The 18206-nt window shown below is 38.2% G+C and overlaps 1 protein-coding gene and 1 non-coding gene across 2 annotated transcripts in view; one reads left to right on the plus strand and one right to left on the minus strand.

The window, feature by feature from the left end:
* Nucleotides 1–18206, plus strand: part of lrp2a (low density lipoprotein receptor-related protein 2a) — a 290923-nt gene that overhangs the window by 86964 nt on the left and 185753 nt on the right. Inside the window, exons 24-30 of the mRNA XM_060827752.1 lie at nucleotides 2982–3221; nucleotides 4613–4732; nucleotides 4829–4945; nucleotides 5356–5733; nucleotides 6130–6378; nucleotides 9112–9323; nucleotides 10015–10199. Coding sequence (XP_060683735.1) covers nucleotides 2982–3221; nucleotides 4613–4732; nucleotides 4829–4945; nucleotides 5356–5733; nucleotides 6130–6378; nucleotides 9112–9323; nucleotides 10015–10199 — 1501 coding nt within the window. The remainder of the gene's footprint in view (nucleotides 1–2981; nucleotides 3222–4612; nucleotides 4733–4828; nucleotides 4946–5355; nucleotides 5734–6129; nucleotides 6379–9111; nucleotides 9324–10014; nucleotides 10200–18206) is intronic.
* Nucleotides 7348–7474, minus strand: LOC132817752 (U6atac minor spliceosomal RNA). The gene has a single exon (XR_009644919.1). It is a non-coding gene; the product is annotated as a U6atac minor spliceosomal RNA (small nuclear RNA).

The raw sequence follows: 18206 nt of genomic DNA on the forward strand, positions 1-18206 counted from the left end.
AAGAAAGAGTTTGCAAGAAGTTTGCATTGGCGATTTTAATCCACAGATAGATTGAATGAAAAATCAGCATGGCAAATTTAGCATAGAAGATTAGATAACAAAGTCAATTTAGAAAAATTTCCTAAAACAGCAAACTCTTGAGCTAGCTGGAGAGGAGGTGATGTGAGAACTCGCAATGTGCTATAAGACAGGGTTAATTAATGACATCTTACTAAAAGAGTCTCTAGGAACTGCTAATCATAACAAAATTGAATTTAAGGCAATGTAGCAAAGATAGAGTTGATTAAAGTGAACTGTGAAATTAGGTTAAAGGTGGAAAAGGGAGATACAGTATCAGACGTTTTATAAAATATTTCAATAACACTTAGCCAGGTTATTCTAGTCTGTGAGGACACACTAACTGCTTAAAACTAAGACAATTAAAAGGTCATTTCTAATTGAAAGGAATAAAATCGAATTCCTTGAAGGTTAGTGGCTGCTCACAAGATTAGATAGAAATTGGAAAAACAGCAAAAGAAAGACCAACAAAGGGAGAAATTACAGGATAAGGAAAAGCTACAGAGAAAAATAGAAACAGATAGCAAGAGGTTCTCCAAGTATTTAAAAAGGAAAAGTGTAACTAAAGTGAGCATGAGTCTTTTAGAGATTGAGTCAGAGTAATTGGTAAAGGAAAATAAGGAAATGATGAAAGTGTTGAAAGGAAATTTTGGTCTTTCTTCACTGTGGAAGACAGAAAGTAAGATCCCAGAAATACTTGTAAAGTAATAGGTAAAAGCGAGGAAGGAACTTAAAATAATTCCAATCACAAGTGAAGAGGTTAATGAGAAGGCTGTTAGAACTGAAGGTAGACAACTCCCCAGAATCGATGGCCCTTGTGCTGGAATTTTAAAAAAGTACTTGCTAAAATCATACATACATTGGTTGCAATTTATGATACTCCAGACATTCGCTCGCAGATTAGAAAATAGCACTTGTTATTCAAGAAAGGAAGGGAACAGAAAGCAGGAGACTATAGACCAGATAGCTTAACATGTGTCATTGAAAAATCTATTGAATCTGTTGTTAAATAGTTGACATAGGGAGTTATATAACCAAGCCATGGGGATTGGTTAGCTTGGATAGTTAGTTTGCAAAGCAGAGTAATGTCAATAGTATGAGTCCAATTCCTCCACTGGCTGGGGTTACCATGAAGGATTCTCCTTCTCCACCTCTCCCCTTGCCTGAGGCATTGTGACCCTCAGCTTAAACCATCATTTGTCTCTAATGATATAGCAACCCGATGGTCCAGTAGGGCTATGGTGATTTTACCTTTTACCTTTCAGGTTATGTCAAACTTCTTAAATCATCTCATGCAATTGGGCAGAACCAACATGGTGTTATGTAGGGGGAAATCATGTTTGACTAATTTATTGAAGTTTTTTGAGGAAATAGCAACCCCTGTTAATAAAGAAGAATCTGTAGATGTAATGCACTTGGATTGCAGAAGTCATTTGATAAGATTCCATAAAGTATTAACATGGATTGCTGATTGGTTAGCTAACAGGAAATAGGCAGTATAGATAAATGGTTCATTTAATTGCAGTAGAATCAATTCAGAAAAGATTCACTTGACTGATTCCTGGTATGAAGGGATTTCTATTGATGAATGGTTAGACACCTTGTGCATTTGTCCATTAGAGTTTTGAAAAACTAGTGGAGATCTTATGATGAATGTAAGATCCTGAAGGAAATTAATAGAGTTGATGGTGAGAGAGTTGCCTGGAATGGAGAATAGGTCGTACGCGGATGGGTTGAGAGTGCTCGGCCTTTTCTCATTGGAATGGCGAAGGATGAGGGGTGACTTGATAGAGGTTTATAAGATGATCAGAGGAATAGATAGAGTAGACAGTCAGAGACTTTTTCCCCGGGTACAACAGAATGTTACAAGGGGACATAAATTTAAGGTGAAGGGTGGAAGGTATAGGGGAGATGTGATGGGTAGGTTCTTTACCCAGAGAGTGGTGGGGGCATGGAATGCACTACCTGTGGGAGTGGCAGAGTCAGAATCATTGGTGACCTTTAAGCAGCAATTGGATAGGTACATGGATAGGTGCTTAAGCTAGGAGAAATGTTCGGCACAACATCGTGGGCCGAAGGGCCTGTTCTGTGCTGTATTGTTTTATGTTCTATCTAGAACATTTCATCTTATGGGAATGACTGGAACTAGAAGACTCAATTTAAAATAATGGGTCTTTCATTCAAGGCAGAGATGAGAATTTTTTCTTTTAGAGAGACATATGAAATTCTTGCCTCCTGAGAGAGCAGTGGAGGCAGAGCCATTAGATATTTTGAGGCTGAGTTAGATAGATTCTTGGTCAATAAGGGAGTTAACAAATACAGGGTAAGTAGATTTAAGACCACAATCATTTCAGCCATGATCCTTGAAATGGTGAAGCAGGCTTGAGGAAATGAATGGTTTACTCTTGCTTCTTATTTGCATCTTAAAATTCAAAATCAGCAAGAACCTGGTGCTGTTAACCTAGAGTATGGAAACAACAGTTTATTTTTGATTTTGTGTTTCACTTCCAATGAAAGATGAAAAGCTTCAACTCATTTGTCTTTTAGCAATACTTAGGTTTTGTACAAGGAAGCATTGTTTATTGAAATTTACTGGTTATGATCCATAAAATGGAGGATTAAGTTTTGACATAGTGTAGATCTTGTATGTAATTCATTAGTATTTCAAAGTGCTATATAGTATTTATTCGAAACTAATGTGCATTGTGTTTCAATGTGTAAAAGATGGAAAAGTTTTTATACAACTTATACTATTCATTTGGTCAAAACTGCTATAAGTTGCTAAATTTTTATCTGCTGAGACAGCCATCTTAGCATCGGATGGGTTTTAGCTGTGAGTATTAATCTATCCATTTAAGAAAAATGACATTGTTACATGCAACATTTAAGAGATTTTTATCATTGTCTTATATTCCTGCCTCTAGACGTCACATGCTCTTCATCTGCCTTTACATGCCCCAATCATGAGTGCATTCCAAATTATTGGAGATGTGACGGACAAGCTGACTGCTCAGATGGGAGTGATGAAAAGGGATGCCCAACCCTTGATCCCAGAACTTGTGCTGCAAACTATTTTACTTGCTCTAATTCCCGGTGTATCCCTAAAAGATGGGTATGTGACACAGATAATGATTGTGGAGATGGCTCCGATGAGTTTAACTGTGGTATGTATCACATTTTATTATATGCGTTGTATTTATAAGTTGTATTGATGCTAGGTGGATTTTTTGAATTGCAATCACCCATTTATTAGTTATAATCTGATATGATATTGCTAGTATTTATTTTAATTGTTCATTGAATTTTAGATTGCTGATGGATGTTTGGTTGCATCAGCAGAAGAAGTTTGGATAAGTTAGAGTCCCTGCAAACACTACTTCTATTTGTGGCTTCTATTTCTGAAAAATTGTAAATCTGAAAGACTCAAAAGAAACCTCTGCAATCTTGCTGAAGCTCTGTACAGATTTTTCTAGTAGACAATGATCACTTCCATCAACAATATGGAATTTCTCACAACAAAACACAACTGCAACAATCTTTTTCTAAGTTGGAACTCTGACTTCAGCTGATGTTAGAGCTTCGGACTGTTTTTTTTTAACTTGCCTCTTGTACAGAGTTCGGACAGCATCATCAGTGGCAAGTAGCCCAGATTAGGCCCGTGTACATCCAGCACAGATTCGAGTGAGCTCAGCACAGAACTTCATCTGTTACCTTTTGTCCATTCACTTAATTTATCAATATCTCTTTGTAATTCTATGCTTCTATGGCTTGGTAGTGAGCTGACTTTCATTGGGGTTTCCTCTTCACAGCTTGCTTTCCTGCTCTGCCTTTCCCATACACTTATCCCTTTGCCTCTTTCTCTCAAACCTGTTTCTCAACCCTCTACCTTTCTATTTCCCTTTCCTCCCCTCTCTCTCTCTCTCTCTCTCTCTGCATTAATCTTCCCCCCTTAACTTCAAGAAAGTAGTTCAGAGGGGTTTGTGCTCCAATACCTTTCATTAGCATAAAATTTCACCAGCAAACATTGTTAAAATGAAAGTGGCCATGTCCTTTTTTTTAATTTCTGGAGAGACGTGCATGTAATTTGGTAGATAACAACTTTATTTTTAAGAAGGGATAAAAAAAAAGTAGGAGTGACTAAATGATATCTGACTTGTTGTTTGCTTACGCCATCCAACTCTTGCTGTCTCTTTCCTTTGATACAACTCTCATCTCCCTCCTCTCCTCCCCAGCTCAGCGTCTCCCTGAAAGCCTCCTTATTTCTAGCTCTTCACCTGTAGACTCACTACTAGGGCTCCAGTGCTTAGGCTGCTCACTGCTACTCCCAATCAATCACTGGCTCTCTATTTGTTTTATTTGTTCATGGGATTGGGATCTTTCTACTCACAAAAGTACACTTAGGACTTGCCATATCTACTAATTATTCTGATATATCAATTTTAATCAACACAGACATTAATTTATTTTCATTTGGTTTCACAAATCAGATGTGTAATGTAGGTTTGATCACCCACAAATTTGCAATAACAGGTAAATAAAATGTTTCTTAATTAAGATTTCACAAGTACCTGTCAACCTGAGCAGTTTTTGTGCCCAGAACATCGGTGTATTGACCCTGCTTATGTATGTGATGGTGATGAAGACTGCCTGGATGGATTGGATGAACAAGGCTGTGGTAAGTGAAGAAAGAGGGTGAAGGCAACAATAAGAGGCAATTTATCTTTTTGAACAATGACTTCAGATTCATAAACTAATATTGATTTCTTTACAGTGTATAACTGCACTTCCCTTGAATTTAAGTGTGCAAGTGGAGGACAGTGCATCAGCAACTTCTACCACTGCGATGGAGTTTTTGATTGCAGTGATCATTCTGATGAGGCAGGATGCCGTATGTATACCAATTTAGAGTGGATTAATTGTTGATTTGATTCTGGCCCCTTGCTGCTAAAATATGCTTTGGGAGTTATTGGTGCTCCTGACACTTATGGAGACAAAGGTTAAATATATACATTCCTGACTTAATTTACACTGTAATATAGAGCTTGCATCAATTATATAGACTGACCTATGACCAGTATATGTCCACTTTCGTTTTCTAACTTGTGAATTTATTTAATGAGCAAGAGGGAGAAAAAAACTAAAATTTGCTGGAGTATATTTTCATGGAATTTACCCAGCCAGTTTATATTAGGTTAAGCAACAGTTGGTTGTTGACCTTGTTCAATAATAAGTTATTGGGTTGCAAAGAGGGATTACTCTGCATTGATAAAACTCTTCTCGGTTATAATTTTTTTGTAGCTACTCGACCACCAGGAATGTGCCACCAAAATGAATTTCAGTGTCAAGATGATGGTACCTGTATTCCGTTAAATTGGGAATGTGATGGTTATGCAGATTGCACTGATGGATCAGATGAACATCTTAGCTGTTCACCAAAGAATTGTTCTGACAGCTATTTTCAGTGTGATAACGGAAATTGTGTCTTCAGAAGTTGGCTGTGCGATGGTGATAATGACTGTAGAGACATGAGTGATGAAAGAGACTGCCCAACACAGCCATTTCAGTGTCCCAGTAACCAGTGGCAGTGTCCAGGTCTCAGTACCTGCCTGAACTTGGATAAGGTGTGCGACCATACTCCAGACTGCTCAAATGGTGCAGATGAATCTCCACTCTGCAGTAAGTAAATTATTTTTATTGTTTTCAAATATTCTTTCAAATGAACTAACGGTCCAGAGTGGGAACAGATATAACCCAGTGCATTCTCCAAGGCAACACCTCTACCCTTAATAACCAAATAACACTATCTTCTCACACAGTATGAAATGTTGTTTCTGCTTTGTTTTGTTTTGTTTTGTCTTGAATGTCCTGATGAGCTGAAAATGAAATACTTCAACAAGATGTACTTTTTTTCAGCAATACATTATAGCTACATTGAAAGATAATTTATTTTGTAAGTGGATTATGCTAATCATTTATTTGTCATTGCAATAATACAAAAAACATGGAGACTTATTAATAATTAAACAATATTGTATTATATCTATTTTTATATTTGTTCTTGTTGTTAACTAGATACAGAGAGCTGCAATGAAAATAATGCAGGTTGCACACATGGATGTATTGAGGGACCATTTGGTGCACAGTGTACTTGTCCAAGTGGCTTTCGGCTTACAAATGATTCCAAGACCTGTGAAGATATTAATGAATGTAATCCACCAGGCATTTGTAGCCAAATTTGTTATAATCAAATGGGATCTTTCAGGTGCATGTGTGATGTTGGTTATACTTTAGAAGTAGATGAGAGGACTTGCAAAGCTTCAGGTAAAGCTTGTTGTATTTTACTGTATTTGACAAAAATAGATTTCATTTAGATCAATTGCCATATTGTAATGTAAATATGCATCTGCATACTAATGTTCTAACCTACAGAACTGAATGTTGTGGTTGCTAGAATTTGCAGTAAAAATCAGCACCATTTGGCATCATAGAGCAGGGTTGTGGACATTATATCTGAATGAAGTAAGGATGTTGTTTGTGTCTACAGATTGCGACCAGACCTTTATAACATGGTTATAGGCCCTGAATACAAAGACTCACTGTTGTAATATTGGGTAGTCATTAAGCACATAATGATAGACAAGTACTTTAATGAACTTAAAAGGTTTCTGGTTCCAAATGAACCTGTGCATTTCTGCACAGTAGCCATTATTGGCATATTCCTGTGGCAATCTCTCTACAATTTAAATTAAGTTGTTAGAATGCCAAATTCTGCCCAGGATTAGTGCCCATTTACCAGCCAAGCAGCATCTACTAATCTGTTAATGGGCAGGTGTTTTTTTCCCCCTACTATTGAGGTTGCTGCTGACCTGAAAAAAATATTTAGCACAGACATTGCTGAAAAGTTTGTAGTTTACCTTTTCATCATATCTTTATCAAGCTTGTCAATCATCTAAGCTAGGCTTCAAGAAACTTAAGAGTCCACAGAGAGAAAGTGATAAAGTGTGAAAGAATAGCTGAGGAATTGAGTATTTTGACACATGCTGAGTGAGTAAGAGTGAGACAGAGAGTAAATGACTGAGCCTTGTATGATATCAACGCCTGCTCAGAAACTAAAGGCACCCTCCACTCCCCCACCCTCCACTCTCACAACTCTGAGGGGTTCTAATAGCTTTCAGCCCTCAAGCACTTTATATTTTCTAATCAGTTTGATCAGAACTGTTATGACACATTTCTAGAGTAGGTGGGACTTGAATCTAGGACTCCTGGTCCAGAGGCAGTGACACCACCACTGCAGTAAGATAGCCCATATGCCATTAAGTAGGTGGCATGCCTTAACTATTTGTGTATTGTAAGGCAGCTAGGACCCTTTCCATCCTTATCAAAGGGAGTGCAAGCCTTCTCTCTTTTCATATAACGTAATTCCCCAAGCTGGGTCACAGGCAGATAAAGTTTGGGAGGCACTGCTCTAAGCTACAGGAAGACAGGAATTCACCATATATTTTATGAAATTTGTATTTGCTGAATCATACATCTTCAAACTTAACCTATTTAAGTTGTTTTTCTTTTTGATTAACTCCAATGATGTGAATAACATCTGTGTTTTAGTATAGCAAATGATAATTAATCATAGAAGGGAAGAATGATTTAGTTCTATTAATGTTTAAACTGACCTAATAGGATTTAGAGTCAATATTCTGTGAGAGGAGCATTTTTGTGTTGGTATCAAGCTGTTGCTGATCTAGACCTCTGCTTTAGTTCCTACCGTAAAGGGCGAATTCCTTAGTTTACTTTGCATTGGAGGGTATCAACACACCTTGGGACTCATCTGAATTCCTCACTTTACTTTTTATCCCGGAATTGGTTGTGATGAGCAGACAGGATTAACTCACAATGAACATCTGCCAGAACAGTTCCAGAATTTTATGATTCTATGATTCAATGAATTGCAAACCCTTGATTTTTAAAAAAATTTTGCATGTGATATTTATCCTATTCAACGCGTGAATGCTGATGTAACTGAGACCTTTCTTGAGTGGGTCATGTTGGTCTTAATGCAAAGATATTCTAAATATGCACAGCTTAGATTTTACCACCCTCAGAATTTACATGTGCTCAGCCTGAAATGTAACTCCAGGCTTTGTTATAATTGAGATGTTAAATTCTGACTACATTTTTGGACAGCTCAAATCTAAACTCAGATATAATGCATAGTTCAGACCAAACATGAAGCAATGTAGAAATCGATGACAGGAAAATGCTTTGCTTGTACTGGAGTTGGGAAAGCATTTTGGGAATACTAAGGATTTGGCTGCAAACCATTTGGGATGACATTGAAACTGCATCATTCCATCTTTTCCATGATTCCTAGTCATCCTTGGCCAGGATGTTAAACAAGCAGTTTTGTTATTGACAAGGTAGTCCTAAAGTGGATTATCCCAAAGTGAGCTGAAAAGGGAGACTTTAATGAAAGGCATTGGCAAAGATCAATGAAATGTTTTGAGTTTTGCATAAAAGAATGCAACGTTGTGATCTGAACTAGAATCATCTTTCAGGGTTTATGATTTGGGAATTGGAACCAATGATTTTGTGGAAGAGGAATGGAAAAAAACAAGAAAGAGTGTGGTGAGGAAGCGTGCGGTTCAGACCTCTGACAGATGAATGCCAAATAAATGTTCACAACCAGGGTCATATTGATGAGTTGGTTTTAGCATTACTTTATATGCTTGGGCTAGTTTAGTTGCAGTGGAGTGTTAATATATTGACATGCCAGTGTAAAATATTGGAAACTTGAAACTTTTTGCTTGCTTACAATTTATTTTTAAGGCTTCTGAATTTTAAACCGGTTAACCAAACACATTGTTATATTTCTGGAATGTGCATCTTAGCACTTTTTGCAATCTCGTCTTCCTTCCCAAACCCTCATTTGGAGAATAGTCTGCATACTTAATTGCCTAGCATTCTGAGTTACAGTTCAATTGTTCTAGCATTTGATTTTCAGTAAGCTCTTTTTTTTCTGTTGATTCAATAGAATTGATAAGTTATGTTTCTGTCTAGATACAACCAATGTTCTGATAATGGTGACAAGCCGTGATCAGATAGTTTCTGACAACGTTAGTGCTCATCCACATGTCATTCAGAGTGTTATCCGAGATGGGAGAAATATTGTTGCAATTGACTTTGATTCAATAACTGGTCGAATTTATTGGTCAGACGTAAGTCAAGACAAAGTTTGGAGTGCTTTTGAAAATGGAACAGATCGAAAGATTGTACGTATTTCTTTTATTTTTCGTATCAAGTATTGCATGAAATATAGTTCATTGCTCTATGGTACGTTAACATATACCAGTACTGAAGAATAGAGAAAAAACTGGAAAAAAGATATATTCTGTATTATTTTTGTGCAAGATCTGAGCAGATGCTAAGGCAGAACATGCCATTTCAGTAACTAAATGGCATGTAACTAAATGTTCAGTAACTAGTGGGCGGCACGGTGGCACAGTGGTTAGCACTGCTGCCTCACAGCGCCTGAAGACCCGGGTTCAATTCCCGCCTCAGGCGACTGACTGTGTGGAGTTTGCACATTCTCCCCGTGTCTGCGTGGGTTTCCTCCGGGTGCTCCGGTTTCCTCCCACAGTCCAAAGATGTGCGGGTCAGGTGAATTGGCCATGCTAAATTGCCCGTAGTGTTAGGTAAGGGGTCAATATAAGGGTATGGGTATGGGTGGGTTGCGCTTCGGCGGGTCGGTGTGGACTTGTTGGGCCGAAGGGCCTGTTTCCACACTGTAAGTAATCTAAAAAATATTTGTGGCTATGTAATCTTTTATTTTAGGCTTTGCAATGCTAAAATTTGTCTGCAAAATAAATCTTCAGAATTAAGAATATATAATAGCAGATTACTTTTTTTTCTGTAAATTACACTTAGTTGCATTATCACTAATGATTCAATCTATGCCAACAGATATTTGACAGTGGAGTGACTGTCACAGAAAGCATTGCTGTGGATTGGGTAGGCCGTAATCTCTACTGGGCAGACTATGTTCTTCAAACAATAGAGGTTTCGAAGTTGGATGGCAGCCACAGAAGTGTGTTACTCAGCAATAATATAACAAATCCCAGGGGATTGGTGTTGGATCCCCGAAATAAGTAAGACAAAAACAAACATTTGTTTATTAACCTGTTTGTTTGGAAAGAAGGGTTATACAAATATATTTGTATAATAGGAGTAGGCCATTCAATCTTCTCCACCATTCAATAAAAATTGGCTCATTTTTTCGTGTCTCTATTTCCATATTCCCATCTGCAGTATTACCTTTGATTCCCATGCTAACAAGAATCAACTTGCACCTCTTTTTTAAAAATTAGATCGCCTTATGAGTAAGTGTTTTAAAGTCAAGCAATTTTGTGGAAAAAAAACAGATATTGCTGGAAAAACTCAGCAGGTCTGGCAGTATCTGTGGAGAGAAAGCAAAGTCCATGTTTCAGGTTCAGTGACCATTCTTCAGAATCCTCTGAGAGAAAGAGTTTCTCCTTGTCTCTGCCCTAAAAGGGTGAGTCCTAATTTAAAAACACTAACCACTGTTCTGGACTTATCTACAAGAAGAAGTATGCTTTTCATGTCTATCTTGCAGAGATGATTTGGTATTTCAGACACTTCAATCAAGTCACCCTCACTCTTCGAAGCTCCTCTGGAAAGGAGCTCTTTATGTTCTACCCATCCTCATAAGACAAATCATTCCTTCTAGGTATCAGTTTTTAGTAAACCTCCTCTTAACTGCCTCCAATGGATTTACGTACCTTCTTAAATAATAAGACCAAGGTCATGGACAGTGTTTGAGGTGTGATCTCATTAGTGCCCTGTACAACTGAAGCATAATATCCTTCCTTTTATGTTCAGTTGCTCTTGTAATAAAGAATAGCACTACATTAGCCGCCTTTTTTATTTGCTGAACTTGCATACTAACGTTTTGTGACTCATGCACAAGACTCATGTACAAAAAGTGAAGTCACATGGTGTGCAGGGTGTTCTAGCTAGGTGGATAAAGAACTGTTTGAGCAACAGGAGACAGAGAGTAGTAGTTGAAGGGAGTTTCTTGAAATGGAGAATGGTGACCAGTGGTGTTCCACAGGGATCAGTGTTAGGGCCACTGTTGTTTGTGATATATATAAATGACCTGGAAGAGGGCATTGTTGGTATGATCAGCAAGTTTGCAGATGACACAAAGCATAAGGGACTGCCAAAGAATATAAGAAGATATAGATAGACTGGAGAGTTGGGCAGAAAAGTGGCAGATGGCTTTCAATCCAGGCAAATGTGAGGTGATGCATTTAGGCAAGACTAATTCTAGAGCGAATTATACAATGAACGGAAGAGCCTTGGGAAAAGTTGATGGGCAGAGAGATCTGGGAGTGCAGGTCCATTGTACCCTGAAGGTTGCTGCACAGGTGGATAGAGTGGTCAAGAAGGCATATGGTATGCTTTCCTTCATTGGACGGCGTATTGAGTATAAGAGTTGGCAAGTCGTGCTAAAATTGTACAAGACATTGGTTCAGCTGCATTTAGAATACTGTGTAGTTCTGTACGCCACATTACTAAAAGGTTGTGGATGTTTTGGAGAGGGTGCAGAGAAGATTTATGAGGATGTTACCTAGTATGGAAGGAGCTACCTATGAAGAGAAGTTGAGTAGGTTAGGTTTGTTTTCATTAAAAAAAAGGAGATTGAGGGGGGATCTGATTGAGGTTTACAAAACCATGAAGGGTGTAGACAAGGTGGATAGAGATAAGCTTTTCCCAGGGTGAATGATTTAGTAACGAAATGTCACACTTTCAAGGTGAGAGGTGAAAAGTTTAAGGAGGATAAACGCGGTAAGTACTTCACACAGAGGGTGGTGGGTGTTTGGAACGCATTGCCAGCAGAGGTGGTAGAGGCAGGCACGGTAGATTCATTTAAGGTGCATCTGCACAGATGCATGAGTAGGTGGGGAGCAGAGAGATACAGATGCTTAGGAATTGGGTGACAGGTTTAGACAGTAGATTTGGATCGGCTCAGGCTTGGAGGGGCCAAAGGGCCTGTTCCTGGGCTGTAAATTTTCTTTGTTCTTTTCTTTAACACCCAGGTTTGAGTGCATTTCCCAATTCTACAATTGTTTGCCATTTAAGTAATACTCTGCTTTTTGGTTCTTCCTGCCAAAGTGAAGATTTTCCCAATGTTATACTTTATCTGCTAGATAATTGTCCATTCGCTCAAAATACCTATATTAGTCTCACCATTGCACAACATACTTTCCCATCTATGGTTCTGTCAACCTCAATGACTTAGAAGATGGTAGCAAAAGCATATAAATTTTATTTGCATGCTTTTGCTAACCTCTTCTAAGTCATTGATGTAAATTGTAAAAAATTGAGGCCCCAGCACAGAACCCTGCAGGACTCCATTTGTCACATTCTGTCAATCCGACAAAGAACCATTTATGCATATTCTCTATTTTCTGCCAGCCAGCCAGCCTATCCTGTATTCATGCTAACATGTTACACCGCTACAGCATGAGCTTTTATTTTCTGCAATAACATTTAGTGAGGCATCTTATCAAGTACCTATGGAAATCTAAGTTCAGTATAGTTATTGACTCATCTTTATCAACAACACATGCTATTCTTTCAAAGAAGTGTAATAAGTTTAGTTAAACATTATTTCCTTTTCATAAAACTGTGCTGACTCTCCCTGATTGGCTCGATTTTTTCTGAGTTTCCAACTGTAGCTTCTTTAATGATTAATTCTAGTATCTTCTCCATGACTGAAGTCAAGCCAACTGGCCCAAGGTTTCTGAAATTCTGCCACTTTCTTTTAAATAAACAGGTTTATTAGCTGCTTTCCAGTCTGATGAAACCTTTCCTAAATTTAAGAGAATTTTGGAAAATTAGCAACAATGCATCTACTACCTCATTAGCCACCTTGGCAATCTAACCTTATCAAGAGAAAGTGAGGTCTGCAGATGCTGGAGATCAGAGCTGAAAATGTGTTGCTGGAAAAGCGCAGCAGGTCAGGCAGTATCCAAGGAACAGGAAATTCGATGTTTCGGGCATAAGCCCTTCTTCCTGATGAAGGGTTTATGCCCGAAACGTCGAATTTCCTGTTCCTTGGATGCTGCCTGACCTGCTGCGCTTTTCCAATCTAACCTTATCAGCCCACATTCTACGGTTTGTTTAGTAGTGCTTCCCTAGTGATTATAATTTCACTAAGTTCCTCTGTCTCTTCCATTTTCTGATTTACATCTTTTACTGCAATACTTCTGTCTCCTCTGTTGTGACAACTTCATTTCTTCATTTCATCTGCCACCACTTTATCATTTTCACTTTCAAGAAGACAAACATTCGCTTTAGTCATTCTTCCTTTCTAAATACCAGTTATTCTCAGCCATTATTTGACACTCATCCATGCATAATTTTATTTTTGATTGATGCTTTCCCTAACTACTTCAGTTAAGCATGCATGGTGAGTCCTCCCCTTGGAAGTTTTCTTAACAGTAACAACATAGAACAGTACAGCACAGTGCAGGTCCTTTGGCCTCAATATTGTGCTGACGTTTTATCCTACTCTAAGGTCAAATTACCTCACATACCTTTCATGGTACTTTCTTCCATGTGCCTATCCAAGTGTTGCTGAAAAGTCCCTAATGTATCTGACTCTACTACCATTGCTGGCACTGCATTCCACACACCCACCACTCTGTGTAAAGAACCTGCCTCTGTCATCTCCCTTAAACCTTCTTCCAATCACCATAAAATTATGTCCTCTTGTAATGGGAAGAAGTTTCTGGCTATCCACTTTATCTATGCCAGTCATCATCTTGTACACCTCTGTCGTCACCTCTCATCCTTCTTCGCTCCATTGAGAAAAGCCCTAGCTCCCTCAACCTTTCTTCATAAGACATGCCCTCCAGTCCAGGCAGCATCCTGGTAAATCTCCTGTGCACTCTCTCTAAAGCTTCCACATCCTTCCTATAATTTCCAGCATTACCAGGAAGTGTTTCCTAAACAACCTCCACATTTCTGTCGTGCACTCCCTGAGAACATCAGTTCTCAATTTAGGCACACCAATTCCTGCACAATAGCATGGTAATTCCCCCTCCCCTAATTAAATACTTTATCATACTGTCTGCTCCTATCCCTCTCCATGAGTGTTGTAAAGGTCTGGGAGTTTTGATCGCAATCTCTGAAATGCTCTCCCACCGAGCGGTCTGACACCTGACATAGTTCATTGCCAAGCAACAAATCCAATGTGGGCACCCCTCTTGTCGGCTTATCTACATATTGAGTCAGGAACCCTTCCTGGACACACCTGACAAAATCTGCTCCATCCAAACTATTTGAACTAAGAAGGTTCCAATCGATATTAGGGAAGTTAAAGTCACCTATGACAACAACCCTGTTACTTCTGAACTTTTCCAAAATCTGCCTCCCAATCTGCTCCTCCATGTTACTGTTGCTACTGGGGGTCTGTAGAAAACTCCCAATAAAGTCATTTCTCCTTTTCTGTTTCTGACTTCCACCCATACTGATTCTGTAGACAAACCCTCCTCACTGACCTACTTTCTGCATCTGTGATACTATCCCTGATTAGCAATGCCACTACTCCACCTCTTTTACCTCGTCCCAATATTCCTTTTGAAACATCTGAATCCTGGAACATCTAGCAACCATTCCTGTTCTTGTGATATCCAAGTCTCCATAATGGCCACAATATCATTGCTCCAAGTACTGATCCATGCTCTAAGTTCATCACAGTTATTCCTGATACTTGTAGCATTAACATATACACACTTCAACTGACTGCATCTTTGCCCTATCAAGTGCATTTCCCTTCTCACAGGCTCTATGCACGCTGTGCCTGGCTGTCTGCTACTTACTCCATCATCTGCTCTGTAGCTCCAGTTCCCAACCCTCTGCCAATCTAGTTTAAACCCTCCCAAAGAGCTCAAGCAAACCTCCAGCCCAGGTTATTGATATACCTCCAGTTCAGATGCAACCTGTCCTTCTTGTTCAGTTCCCACCTTCCCCAGAAAGTATCCCAGTGATCCATATATCTGAAGTCACAAGTTCATTTGCACCCGCTTTCTATTCCTAGCCTCACTAGCTCATGGCACTGGTAGCATTCTTGAGTGTTTTACTCTGCTCATCCTGCTTTCTAGCTTCCAACCTAACTCCCTATGTTCTCTTTTCATGTTCTCCTCCCTTTCCCTACTTATGTCATTGGTACCAAGTGTACCATGGCTTTTGACTGCTGTCCCTCCCTCTTAAGAATATGCTTATTTTGAATGTCCCCAAAATGTCTGCCACTTTGATTGCATTAATGTATCCCCTAGCATAGAATGCCTATTTACTTCTGATAGCTCACCTTTCATGCTCATATAATTGTTTTTATTTATGTTTAAAATACTAGTCTTAGACACACTCTTCCCCCTTTCAAATTAGATGTAAAATTAGATGTTAAATCAATTATGTTGTAGTCTTTGCTTCAAGAGATGCCTTTACATTGTGGTTTTGACTTAATCCTGTCACATTACATAATAGCAAACCTTACATAATCTGCAGCACAAAGGGTCTTCAGGGACCTTGTGCACAAAACACAGGTAACTCATAGGTGCAGCAGATAATCAGGAAGGCTAGTGGAATGGTGGCCCTCATTTTGAAAGTGTTGGGGTAATAGCATAAAGAGGTTTTAGTGCAACTGTACAAGGCACTGGTGAGACTTCATCTGGCATACTGTGAACATTTTTAATCCCCTTATTTAAGAAAATATATTATTTCATTGCAAGCAGTTCAGAGAAGGTTCACTAGAAAGATCCCCAGAATGGAAGGTTTATCTATTATGAGCAAAGATTAAAAGGGTGGCTCTAAACTCATTGGGGGTTAGAAGAATTAGAGGTGATCTCATTGAAAGATATAAGATTAAGGGGCTTGACAGGATAAATACTAAGAGAATATTTCCTCTCGTGGGAGAGTCTAGGGCAAGAAGACATTGTTTCAAAATAATGAGGTGCCAATAGAGACTAAGATGAGGAGAAATTTCTTCTCTGAGGATTGAGAGTCTTAGAACACCTTGCCTGAGAGAACTGTGAAGGCAAAGTCCTTGTGTATATTTGTGGCTGAGATAGATAGATTCTTGAGCAGTAGGGGAATCAAGGATTACAGGGAAGATGTGAGAAAGTGGACATATGGAATGTCAGATCAGCCACAATTCTATTGAATGGCGGAGTATGCTCAAGGGGTCAAATATCCTACCCTTGTTCCTCTTGCTTATCTTAAAAGCATATTATGAACTTCACATTCAGACTAATATTACCAATTTGATTTTCCAGTATATGTAGATTAAAGTCTCCCATGATTATTGTCATGATTTGGAGATGTCGGTGTTCGACTGGGGTGTACAAAGTTACAAATCACACAACACCAGGTTATAGTTCAACAGGTTTAATTGGTAGCACACTAGCTTTCAGAGCGTCGCTCCTTCATCAGGTGCTGAAGGACCGGTGCTCCGAAAACTAGTGTGCTTCCAATTAAACCTGTTGGACTATAACCTGGTGTTGTGTGACTTTTAACTTTGATTATTGTCATTGTTTTAAAATAAGCACCGAATACTTCTTCTTATATAAGTTGTCCTATGTTGTGTTTGCTTTTAGGTGGCCTGTAGACCACTCCAACAAGTGATTTATTTTCCTTATTATTCCACCCAAGTCGATTTTATATGCTGACCACCTGACCAAGGTTATCTCTAACTATTGCACTAAATACCATCCCTGATTAACAAAGCTACCCTTTCGTACTTACCTAACTTCGATGCCCCTCAATACTTATGACCTAATCTATATTATGCTGCAGTCAAATCTCTGTAATGGCTATGTAGTGATTTATTCATGTGCACTATATATTTTTAACTATATTATGAATACTATGCTGAGTGCTGAGTTAATTTTGTCTTTTTGATAGCTTTGAAACCTGAAGTATTGATTGGAAGCATGTTCAAAGAGTTTTTTCCCTCTGCATCTTCCTGTCAATCTCTGAGCCTCTGCCCAACTACAATTCCAGACCTTCGTTTAACTGATCTTTATGAACCAGTTTATACAGCCTTGTTAAATGTTTAATTAATTAATTATCTTTGAATACAACTAAATTCAGATATAAACCAGAAAGATATATGCCTGGTAAACATTATTTTAAGCATATAGCAATTTAACAATGATCAGTCTGAACTTTTCTGAGATAAGACAACATACCTTAGAAATTAGCACACTTCTTTCTAATTTAAAATGAATATTTAAGTAGTTCCAGCATCTATTTTGATTAAATTATACATATCCATAGGTTCTGATACATCATACATTGTTTGGATAATTTATCAAAATATTATAGAAATAGATATTTCTATATCTATTATAGAATTATTCATAAGTTTCATAAGTTTATCATTTATTATTATTTTTGCAGAGATTTACTATTTAGTACATAGTGTTTTTGTATCAAAACATAGTACCATAAATTAAGGTATGCTTTTAAAAACGTCATGGATGTGAATCAACAATTATTAATGAATAATGTTTTGGCATTAAACAATACAATGTGAAAGTTTTAAATAATCAAATATAATAGACAAAATAACTTTCCGCATGAATTAAGCAACCTGAAATGCTGATCTGTTAATTTGTCCATAAAATTAAGTGCCTGACATTAAGAATTGGAAAACACTCACTTTCAAATTTTTTGCAGTTTTAGTAGATTTTAACTAGGGACTTCCTCAGGGCTTGTCATGTTTTGACACTTTAAGTTTGGTTAAAATTTATCCTCAAGCATTGAAAGTCCCATGCATTTTCATCAAATTTGTGCTGGTTAAGTGAGAGAAGACACAAGGGAAATCCACTACAAAATTGAGACTCCATCTTAGAGAAATGTAATTTTTTTTATTCATTCATGGGATGAAGGTGTTGTTGGCTAAGCAGCATTTATTAAATGTCCCTATAGGCCAGAGGGCAGTTAAGAGTCAACCACATTGCTGTAGGTCTAGAGTTACATGTAGGCCAGACCAGGTAAGGATGGTAGTTTCCTTCCCTGAAGGACGTTAGTAAACCAGTGGTTTTTCTGACAATCAGCAATGGATT

This window comes from Hemiscyllium ocellatum, chromosome 7 (assembly GCF_020745735.1).
Source record: "Hemiscyllium ocellatum isolate sHemOce1 chromosome 7, sHemOce1.pat.X.cur, whole genome shotgun sequence".
Lineage (NCBI taxonomy): Eukaryota > Metazoa > Chordata > Chondrichthyes > Orectolobiformes > Hemiscylliidae > Hemiscyllium > Hemiscyllium ocellatum.